This window comes from Cygnus olor, chromosome Z (assembly GCF_009769625.2).
Source record: "Cygnus olor isolate bCygOlo1 chromosome Z, bCygOlo1.pri.v2, whole genome shotgun sequence".
NCBI classification, from domain to species: Eukaryota; Metazoa; Chordata; class Aves; order Anseriformes; family Anatidae; genus Cygnus; species Cygnus olor.
The window spans coordinates 62090859-62102927 of record NC_049198.1 but is presented as its reverse complement, the minus strand read 5'-3'; the positions used below and the strand labels follow the sequence as shown (position 1 = coordinate 62102927).

Here is a 12069-nt window from a genome sequence, read left to right as displayed (position 1 = left end):
CAAAAAGTGAGTGTGGAGTGGATAACCAAAAATTAGACAGTGGATGCGGGAAGGAAGAAAACTACAGCTGGGGGATTGTGGCTGGAGAGAAAAAAGGGAGATTTCCCTGTCCTCAGGTCTCTGGGACCCATGCCAGCCTGACTGCGTGCCCTACAGTTGCCCGGCACCCACCACAGAATTGGATTTTGCTGCCCCTCCCTCTCTCCCGAGGATGAAGTCAGAATAAGTTCATTTGTTTTCATTTGAGGGGTAGCAAGGTTCAATTTTATCAAGGCTGCTATGAAGTTTGAGTTGGCTCTGCACACAGTCCTCATCTCCGCCCCTGCACTGGAGGCATTCAGGGAGTATGGAGCATTGCCACGAGGAGCTTGCACCCCAGAGATACCAAACTGCTGCTCCAGCAACATGCAGCTGCGGTCACGGCTGTCGACCAGGTGCTCTTACTGGTACTGAGGACCATCAGTTGGCCCTTGATCAGTAGATGGAAAGAGATTTAAAGTCATCTTTTGATCTTTACTATATGCTGTGGTCTTGTTCTAGTCATAGCACAACTGAGACAAAAAATGTGCCATTGTCTAACAGTAATGAAACATTAAACATGTGGAAATCCTATTAGTGTTTCATGAACCATAGCTGTCATTTCGTTTGTCCTGGAATTCCTTCCATATGGCCATGACAAAGGTTTGAGGCTGAGTTTCTTGACACTTTGAATGCATTAGCTGTTCCTCAGACAAAAGTCTGTCAAGCATACTGAAGCATCTAAAGGGATGTATTTATTTCTGTAAGCAATATATTTAAAAGAATTACTGTTGGTAAGCTTGGTATTGAGAGGGAAGGGCGCAGTACTAGAATTTTCTGGGTTTTTCTTTCCCAGTGAACATTAGACAATGTATCTGTTTTCTGTAAACTTCTCTTTTTCTGCTTCTGGTTTTTCTATCTTCTCATTCTAAAGAAGATTGCCCCAAAACTCTCTCAACTGTAATTTTTCAGAAATTTATATAACTTGTAATTAATTTTTCCATATATGTACACATTATGATAGTGTTAATTTGCAATAAACTATTTAGATAATCTGATTTCCTTGAGTGAAGGTAAAGATATCATCTGTGTATTTCTTATGTAATAGAAAAACCAAAATGAGGTATTGCCACGCTAGTTAGTTTTCCTCCCTAATCCTGGACATGTTTGTCATTCCTGTCTGGTTTTTGTTAAACTCATCTTTCTATGTTTGTTTGTTTGGACTTTTTTTTTTGAGACAAAATTACTAGGACTGCATATTTTTGCATCACATTATAAGAGATGGCCATTTATATCACGTAAGCATTTAACATACATAAAAACTGAAGGAGGGTAGTATCAGTTTGACTCTATGCAGTTCTCTACATGTTTTTAGAATACCTATGGACTTAGAGGAAGGCACGAATGGCTCTTGTATGATTTGCTCGTATTTTCTTCCATTTAAGCTATCTCAGAAATTCACAGTGATGCAATACCAATTATTTGTTCTTATAAAATAGATTTTAGTTATTATGTAATACTGCTCAAGTGCTGCAGTTTTTGCATCAAGAGGAGAAATGTAAGTTATTCCTCATGAAAACAGTGGAAAAGAATCATTCACTTGGAGGTTTGTTAATGATCAAAACCTGATAAATACAGGAAAATGGCAAAATCAGGCATATTTGCTGCCAATAAGAAATGACGTAAATGGTTTCCAGTATCTGAATGTATTCCATTTCATTGGAACAAAAGTGGAGGCAAAAAAGAGAGCCAAAATGGTTCCACCCCCTCCTCCTGCCCAGTCATATTTAAATCTGTTTTGTAGTTGGACCTGAACGTTTTGACTATCTTATTAAAAAAACAAAACTAAACTAAACTAAACTAAAGAATTCTTCTCCAGGAGTTTCCTTCGTGGTTTTGATAATTATGAATTTTAATGGCAGTTCTGCAATTTTGGTAAGCAGAAGATCAACATTATTCATACTGATTTCTAACCTAACATTGCTTACCCTGTACATCATTTATGTAGGTTAAATTCTGTTAGAGGAATACTTTCAATGATCTTGTGGCTTTGTGCAAACATAATTAATAGCTGTTGTGGGAATAACCAAGAAAGGTGAGTCATTTCTTGTTTTAGCATACTTGTAAAAAAGTTTTCTAATTGGTATATTCATGTCTATGGACTTTTGTGTGCTAGTTGGGATGAACTGCAAATCTTTCAGTGCAGTGTAATTTCTGGTATATCACTGACTATGGGAAAACCATTTTTCTTGTCTTATTCAGTGATTAATTATTGCATTTTTCATTTAACGAACTGTCACTTATAAAACGTCATATGTCTTTTCAGAGTTATCTGTTCACAGAACATGGACATTTTTACAAGAAGAGTAATTTCCTTGCAGTGTTGCATTTTTTTCCCATAGTTCTTCTGTCTTTATTTTGGCACTTTCATCTATGTTCACCCGTTTCCTTACATTGTTTTTCTGTCAGGGCCTGCAATTGCTCAATTAAATATGTGAAATTTGTCTATAGCTATTTTGAATCCATGAAAAGATTCTCTCTCTGTTGTAAACTAATGTATCTTGCTGCCTCTCACACACTGTCTTGTCCTTATATGAAATTGCAACACAAACTTATTTCTGTGCATTTAGTTTACTCTTGTGAATTGAAACGTGGTAAACAGTGAGGAGGCAAACCTGGAATTTATGCAGTCTAAATGCAGTCATTCAATAATATAAAGTTCTTAAGCACAGTATGTGGTATCTCACTTACTTGCAGTTGTGCTTTGTAAGTTTTTTTGTAAATCAATTTAGTATTTAAATTCATCTTAAATTAAAACATTTACGGATTGTCTGCTTGATACATTTATTGCTAATTGCTTTACATTTCTGAAATTTAGGTGCCACCATGAGTAAATTACAAGCATAATTTGCAGGGTTTTTGTTTGTTTGGTTGGTTGGTTGGTTTTTTTTTGAAATAGCAATTTTCGACTTGATTCATGATAGATCTGCTGTCAATCTTTGTAAGTTTTGGGTGGCTGCTAAAGCTGAATCCAAGGGCTGTGTGCTTTAGGAGGCAAAGTTGAAGCCTCTTAATTGAGTGTATAAAGCTAGTAGATTTGTGGTTGTAAAGGTGGCATCACTGTGTAAAAAAAAGCATGTCTTCTATGAAAATGACCAGCAAGTATGTATGTCTTCTTTCTGGCAAAAAATATTGCAAGCAGTACTTGAAACATTGCTAAGATATAAAAGGAAGCTGAATAAATGCTGCATACTTTTTGCTGTCTTGAAACCATTTCTTTATTTCATTAACCAGTGGTGACACCCAGGACAAAATAGATGCTTTGAAAAGAAGACCAGCTAGGGAATTTTTATTTCCCTTTTACCCCATATTCCAACTGTTCTCCTTTATAAAATGACAGATTTATTGTCTCCAGATGGAATGACATTTCTCTGAAGTTGCACCCACGTAACTAAAATCAGAGTGGGACTGCACAAGACAGACTGTGATTCACAAGGCAGTTACCTGCCGAGGGAGTGCTTACAGCTGAGGCGGGAGCCTCTTAGACTTCTTCAGGTTGCTCAGCAAGCCCTGTAGCCAATGGAAGTACTTAAATAACATTGGTGCTGAGGTTCGTAGCTGACTGAGGTGTAATTGGGTGTTATGAGTGGCTAACAATTGCTGGAGTTTTAGTATCAAGTTAATACAAAACCACTGTGACACCTTAACTAGGCATTTGATCATGACTATTTAACTGTTCATATTCTGTTATCCGTTCTTCCCACAAATTATCCTTGAAATTCTTTCAGTGCAATATATTTCCTGTGCAATTGAAAGCATTTTGCTCCTTGTGGAACTATTTCTTTCATGCAATATGTGTAGAATATAAGATGTAAATAATGTTTTCTTCTTATATAATTAGGGTATTGAGTCTGAACTAAATAAAAAAGTTTGCATTGATTTTTCTTTACATGTGATTCTCTTTACAACTCTGAACTTACAATGTATTCCTAAGGGTGCCTTGGAGTTTTTTCATGTGTAGAGGAAAATTGTTAAATAGCCAATAGCTGTTCTCCCAAAATAGTCTAAATAGATAAGGAAAAAAAAATCAATGCACCCAAATAAGGTCATTTGCTCTCAGTGATTAGGACACAGAAATAGTCCTTTTCAAGGAGGTAGAATGTAGCACAAGTTATTTTGATGGATTACAAAGATCTGAACTAATTTTGGTAATGTAAACATCGGTGTGGAATGACTCCAGTCCCATCCATACCATGTTCAAACAAAGGTAGATGCATTTCAGTCTGGATTAGATAAAGTGCTGTCTGTTTCTAATGTGGTTGGGCTAGCCAGTGAGAACCATAGCATTTTGACCTGTGTTTGAAAGGCAGTTTCTAGTGGACAACAGAAAGTGTTTGTCCAGCATGATTTCTGTGTGTTTGCTCTGATCACTGCTAGCTGGACATATTGTGACGGAGCCCCCCCCCCTTTTTTTTTTCTGCATTCAGGCATAAACACTGTTTGCAAATTTATTTCAAAGTACTTTCATTTGGCCTAAGTCTTGGGTCTTGATGTAATCATCTGTCCTGAACATTGTCTCTAATTTCTCCTGGAAATTATTATTTCCAGCATTTTATGAGCAAAACTGAAAACAACAACAACAAAAACCTCCTGGATAGACTAGGCACTTTTTTTGTGTTGCTTTTCTGCTGATCTTGTCTTCATTTAATAGACCGTGTTTTCTTGAGTACTTCAAAATATTTCTCATCACTTGCCCTCAGAAATGACCTTGTGGCCTAAGAATCAAGAAAGCGTCATGTTAGTGACTACTAATTAGTGGATCCAGGGAGCTTCTTCTCCTGGCCTTTCAACCTTCCAGAAGCAGCAACAAAAGCTGTCACATGTATCATACAAAGAAAACAAGCATTTGCCATGGTTTTTTGTATGTGCTTTTTCCCCCCCCACCCCCCTAGGTTATATAGATAGTAGCACAAGCTCAACTGAGACTATATCTGAATTTGTAGGTTAGGAGACAATTAACTTACGGTATAATGTTTGCATTATATCTCTTATTTCAAGTATAACATACAGCTTCTGTTGCCTGGCTCTTACTGAATACGTGTTAGCATTGTAGTAGGGAAAGAGAAGGAATCGTTATTTCCTTTCATTCTATTTTGTTGTTATTGTTCTTACCATCTTTTTATTTATTTTTAATACTTCCAATTGTGTTAAATATTTCTGAAAGGAAATATTTTAACATTTAGTTTTTAATATACAGTATAAAATCCAAACTGAACTGTCTTTTATCTATGAACAAACTTGTTAATAGGAAATTAAGCCATAATACCCCTTAATTATTGTTGTACTTCTGCACCTCTTGAGTCATCATGTGTTTTTGGAACCACTGTTTTGGGCATAATGTGCAGTCACAGCCGTGTCATAGATCTGTTTGTGCAAACAACATTAATTTCCTTTTTATTATTTATACTTTTTCAGGTCTTTAAAATAGAGGTGCTAGTGAGTGGAAGGAAACATTTTGTGGAGAAGAGGTATAGTGAATTCCATGCCCTTCATAAAAAGGTAATTATCTCTTTCTTTATAAGATGTGTCTGTATTTTGCCTTAGTTATGTTTACCCTCACTTGAAATTGTTAACATTCATGGCTTATCTTAAATACATCTTGTGATTCATGTCTCTGGAAAAGAGTTCTCAATCTACTCAGTTTCTTCTCTATTTCTTGGAAGCCAGGGAGGGAGAAGAAAGAGGGAGGCCAATGACTTCTGAGATGTTTCTAACTCTCTGTTTTTATTACTGTTTACGTGCTCTCTGTTTTTATTACTGTTTACGTGCTGTATTGCTAAAATGCTCTCTGATTTTTTTTTTCTTGCAAAGTCATGAAATATAGCACATTCCTATAGCAAATGAATATGGTTTTGTTTCTTATCCTATTATGCGAATAATTTATATTAGATCTATAAATTGAATTGTTAACATGCTGAGCTAAGGAAACTGTTAGTATACATCAGCAAACTAAGCATGAAAAAGACTGAATAGACTGTCTCACTCTGTTGTTCTTCATATAGTGAATATGTTATAAAATATCAGCTAAGCTTGCCTACTGTGTCTTCTCACTAGTATGTAGAATGGAACTCAGTGCTTTCAAGAGTGGGTATCCAGTAATTGTTCTTAAAATTGTTTAGGTCACTATTAAAGGGAAGGTACAATTTCTCCTCCCTGGGCTGAACTGGATGCTTCTATTACAGTTTTGCTGCTCAAAGGCAAGTTTTGATTTTTTCTGCCTTGTGGAGCACACTTACTGTGAAGGAGAATTCTGGAAAAGTGGTAGCCTGCTAGTCATGGGGCTGCAGTCCTTTCCTAAGACCTGGGTCAACCGAACTTTCGTTGGTTTATAGCGCTCAGTGGCAATGGAGCAAGTGGCAACTTTATATGGTGTGTGGATGCAAGCCAATTTGAGGCCACAAAAAGAAACTGTTGAACCATTTGTGTGTTGGCCCTCAAAAGTCTGAAGAGCAAGAATATATTTTGCTTTACTGCACAAGTAATTGGTATGTGCTAGTATTTCTTTGCTTCTTGCCCCAGTTGTGGTGATTGGCTGCAACTTTTTAATATGCATTTTCTTGTTTATAGTTTTTATTGAGGTGTCTGACACATATTTTCTCCCTTGTGTTCCCATTCAATATGATACTACATGAGCAACAGTGGCAGAATCAGTAGTACAACTCACTGTGCTACCACCAAGTCCTGCAGTATGTATGCTTTACTTTATGCAAGAATAATCCTACAACTGAAAGTAAAACAGTATAGATTGAGTAGAGATTGCACGACTAATTAAGCTAGGAAACATTAAGAGGGGAAAAACAGGACTTATTTGCTTAAAATGCATCTACCCAAGTAGACTGTGTCCAGTAGTTGATGTCTAATTCCACTGTAATTTCTGGAGTTGCACAGTTTATTTTCAGTTTGTCTCTTGGTTTACTCATACATTTCCCCTCATTGCTCTACACAGATGTCTTGAATGACTTACTCTCTTGAATGAGTCTTACTCTCAGCTTTGTCTCCTTGCACACCAATTCCTCTGCAGCAACTTGCTTTGTAGAGAATTATCCTTAGAACACCAGAAAACCCATACATGATAGTCCTTTTCTCTCTATCCAAATATAGCAGCAAAATAAACACACCTGTAAAACAGATATATAGACAAGACACTTTGCACCACCTTTCAGTTTGTTACATCCTACTCCTCATCTGCTTGCTGTCTGTATAAATTACTCTGCAAACTTGATAGTGACTTTCATATTTTTTTCCTGTACAGATGCAAAGCACCCAGCATATTTTGGCACAACATACCTCTTTTCTTAAATATTTATATTTATATACATATTTTTTTTTTCAGTTGTGCTTAAATTTGTCATAAACAGAGTAGTTGAGCAGCTCCTGCTATGAGCCCGCTTCAGTGCTTTCGGTATTGCAGAAATCCTGGAGAAAGTGTTCTCTAGCAATACGTTACATGGATGTAACATCACCCTTTCTTCCTGTCTATTTTGTGCTAGAAAAAGCAGAAAATCTCAGAACTCTTAAGAAAGTACACTTATGTTTTCTTCAGTTGTGTGGGGTGTGTATTTGAAAAGGTTTTATAAAGAAGAGTATTTTGAACTTGTATCTCATTCTTTGTGAACGGTTTGTTTGCATCCCATGACTACTTACACACACATCGAGTTACCAGTTTGCTTTCAGCATACAAATAGCATTTTATTTTTGGTTCTTTTCATCCCCTTTAATTTAAAGGCAAGTTCCACTCTAAACTGCTGTAAGCGCACGACAATTGGAAAGGTATCTTCAAATGTACTGCATATTCAAGGTGCCCTTAGTGCTGGAGATGTCTGTAGTGAGCAGTAGAAATAGCAGTAGAAATAAAGCTCCTGTTGAGAACAACCAGGGTAGAAAATGGGAATAGGTGCTTAAGGGGGGAGATTCTCATCCTGAGAAGGACATGCTGCACTAGAATCATGAGGAGGAAGGACTCCTTTGCTTCACCAGATAAGTCATTCATTCAGCAAAATACCAATTAATGTTTTGATTCTGTTATTACTATTAATAATATTTTTATTTTATCTATTTATTATTATTGTTGTTATTATTATTATTATTTATATTATTTATTTATTTTATTTTATTTTATTTTATATTTTGTAAAAATAGTGAAGCCCCGCTTCCTGTGCAATCTGGCTGTAATAGAAAAAATTATGAAAATATTAAAAAAATGCAAAATTATAAAAAAATTAAAATCTTTTCAAGCCTGCTGTGATACACCAGGAGTACAAATTATTTCTTTGATGGGAAACTTGAACTACTTTTGGCTTTTTTGAAATCGTTTGCATTGACCATTATAATTTGACCAGAGTATGAATGACAAGCTAGGCCTTTCAGGCTACTCACCATTCACATTAAAGAATTGACTTCAAGTCTGAACAAACGTTTTGTTATTTTTGTATCGAGAGATTTTTAGAAAGAATTAAAAGCTTTCTGCCCATATAACATTAAAAATACAACTATATTCTCATATTTATTCCCTATTTCCTTTTTATGCTCTTTTTTCTTAAAATCCTTGCTAGTTCTTTTTTAGTATGAAAATGTTAGGAATTGACAATGTTACAACTACTGCAGTGAAATCTGCAAAAATCTTAAGTTCTATGCATCCACTTTTGCAAATTGTTTATAATTCTAGAATAGTTATGACTTTTCATACTTGGACAAATAATTCTTTAATTGATTATCTGAGACATCTTTTAGTCTTGAGGTAAATTGGGACTACAGTATGTGAAATCAGCACAAGGCCAGTGTTGTGAACAGGAAGGTATTACAGACACTAATTGTCCTCAGATAAATATTACTTTTGTAGGGGTCAGGTCTGAAGCAACATAACTAATATATAGGCAGATGTGCTTAATATTCTTTGTCATAGTAATCATTATTTGTTACAATATGTTAATGGATTATTCTAAGCATAACAGAGTGGGCTTATCATTTATCCTTTGTACATCTGTATAGCATGTACTTTATACCTACGCAGTGTACCCGTGCTTTCACATTTTAGCAATTGTTTATTGGATGCTGTATGTAACACGAGCACAGAGCACAAATGGATTGTTAATCACTAGCTGAGACACCAGCCACAGTCTATTTATCTTGTAAGCATCTAAGCTTTAGTGGAATCTTGTACTGTTTCCTATTTGTCTCTCCTCATCTGGAGCGTTCTCCTCATTTGTTACTCATCTGCAAGTGCTATCAGAGTTTGCCCCAGCTGTGATCATGGCTTCTTCAACACTCTTGAACAATTTAGAGGAAAAAATCAGGTTTTATATTTTGCCTTTAAGGTCAGTCAGTAAAAGTACATGGGTTTGGGCAGGGTTTCTTTTTCATTTCATGTTTAATTGTAATCTAGCACTGTTAAGAAACCAGGAAGTTGCAGAATGTTTCCAGAGCAATTGAGGTTTCTGTGCTGGAGCTTCGTTACTTGTGATTGTAGGGATGTTGATATGTTGGCACTGCTTTTTCCTATAGTGACATCTCAGCAAGCTCAAAGATGAAATGTAAATTTTCAGTCTCCCATGGGTATGCATGTCAAAGTCAATTTTGAGTTTCTTTCCTTGCATTCCTTGCCTCAGATTTACTCAGAGGCAATATCCAACAGAAAGAATGTCTAATGTCACCTTCTATTAAAATGCAGTGGCGCCTATTGCAGTTATTGGTTTTGGTCTGTAGTTTTGAAGAAAATGTTAATATTGGTTGGTTTTGAAAAAAAAAACAAAACACATTGCTCCAGAAAGACAATTCTTAGTGCTATCAGAATAGATTATTTGGGTCTATCTGTATGCACTTGTGTATGCATACAGACAGACGTGTATGTATATATCTATAAAAGATTTCCTATGGGAATCTTCAGAGGAACAGTTATGGAGCTCTCTTGAAAATCTGTTCAGTGGCAGTTTTGCCGTTTCTTTGTATAAGCTATTAAACAGCTGTCAATCAGTTTGTACAATTTGAGGGCACAGATAATTTGCTCTCTTGATTCCAGAAAAATGGTTCTCTGCTCCTTTTACTTCTCCCACCTGTTCATAAATGCCTAAATCTGGAGTTAGAAATTATTGTGGTGTTTTGTCACCATACATAGCAAAGCAAACCTGTGTATGTTGCAGTGATGTTATAAGGTGTCATGCCAGGTTAACTAATGGGGAAACGAAGCACAAGAGAGGCTTATGTTGTGTCTCCTGATGTCTTTCCTTGTGTCTCTACTGTTGTGTGGGGCTAACGTTGGGTGTTTAAGGCTGAGCTGGGTACTGAGTCCATCTCTTGGGTGCTTTAGAAGCTGCTACCTCCTCAGTTGTAACTGCAGTGGGGCTGTGAGCTAGGTTAACCCCTTGCTCCATGGTTTCTGGGCCTCTTGCACAGTTTCCTGAGGCTCAGATTTGTCAGTCAGTCATTGGGAGTTTGAGATTGCCACTGCTTTGCTTTAGTTATCATTGAGCCCCCTCTTGTACACTGCTCAGCTGACTGGCTGGGGTATGTAATCAAGGGTGACACGGATCCTCATTTCATGTAGTTGCTGCTCTTTTGTTGTGCTAGTTCGTGCTTTATTAGTGACAAAAAATTGATAGAGTTTCTGTTCACTGAGAAGGGCTTGGAATAGAGATTTTTACCATGCAGCCTATAGGTGTGAAGAGTTTTTAAAAAGTCAATTGTTATTTCAGTGAGTTGATGATGAGACACTTAGTTGTCATGCTACTTTCCTTTGTTTATGGTTATTTTACCTGTACTCTCTCATCTCTAACATAAATGTGTGTACTTTAAAGGGTCACTATTATCCTTCCTTTTTGTCTGAATTTCTTTTTGTTCAGCTCAAGAAGTTCATAAGGACTCCAGAGATCCCTTCAAAGCATGTGAGGAACTGGGTCCCAAAGGTCCTGGAGCAGAGGCGGCAAGGCTTAGAGTTGTACTTGCAGGTAAGTCTTCTCTCATTGGTATGAAAGTAAAAGCAGCATACCTTTTCAGAGTGGTAGTATCCAAAACTTTTGTAGACACTGCAGGCACGAAGTGGGCTGTTTTACTGACAGGCAATTTTAAATGTGGGAAATGAGTTGCATCCTTACTAGCAGTGATGATTTCTGTTCAGTTAGCATGACTAGCAGCTGGAAATCCGGACTGTTTGCATTTTGTTTCTTATTCTGACATAGGCTTCTGACTGACTTTGGGTAACCTACTAGTACCACATTTTCCTGTGCGTAAAGTAATAATCATTCTTTACTAAGTTGTTTTTGTTGTACCAATGAAAAATAGTATGGAAGAGAAAAAAAAAAAAAAGAGGCTTTATTTAACCAACCTCTGCTTAGATGGACTAGGGAAGAAGCAGCTCATCAAATTTATGTTATCTACTGTACATGCATGTATCTGAATTGTTCATCTAGTTGAAATAGGCACGTCATCTCATATTCATTTCACTCTGGGCAGTTGATTCAGAGACCTAGTTTATACCTACTTGGGCATTGATTTTGCTACATACTGTAAAGAGAGTCTTGAGGAATGATTTGGACATACAGACATCTAAATATATGGGTGATAAATCTTGTGCTTTTTAAATAGATGGAATTTCTACTCTCACCATGATTGCTTCAAAGGTTATTCTCTTTTAAGTTGAAAATGCCCAATGGTGTAGTTCCACAGCCATTTCTATGGTGACAAAACCAGATTAAGTTGTTCCTCAACATGTCGTCCCAGTTCACTGCACCTTCAGCTCTTTTATTAAAGGTGACCATAGAAATAATCTGAGTGAAAAGATAACATTTCTGGGAGGATGGCAAGAGTGACATATTCTATTTTTACTCAGATAATTTCAGAGATCTGATTTATGTCATCATCCTCAGTTGCACTGGCACAACTGGAAGAGTGGTGGACTGCAACATAATGTACAGTGAGCTGCCATCAAAGAAAATGGACATTAACCTGCACTGCTCAGGAACGTGCCTGATTTTCAGGAAGGTTTGTAAGAGAAAACTC

General features: G+C 36.6%; 1 protein-coding gene across 2 annotated transcripts in view; it reads left to right on the top strand.

The window, feature by feature from the left end:
- SNX24 (sorting nexin 24) overlaps nt 1-12069 on the top strand; it is a 93488-nt gene that overhangs the window by 43068 nt on the left and 38351 nt on the right. For both annotated transcript variants that reach the window (XM_040541307.1, XM_040541306.1), the window contains exons 2-3: nt 5494-5577; nt 10914-11018. In XM_040541307.1, coding sequence (XP_040397241.1) covers nt 5494-5577; nt 10914-11018 — 189 coding nt within the window. The remainder of the gene's footprint in view (nt 1-5493; nt 5578-10913; nt 11019-12069) is intronic.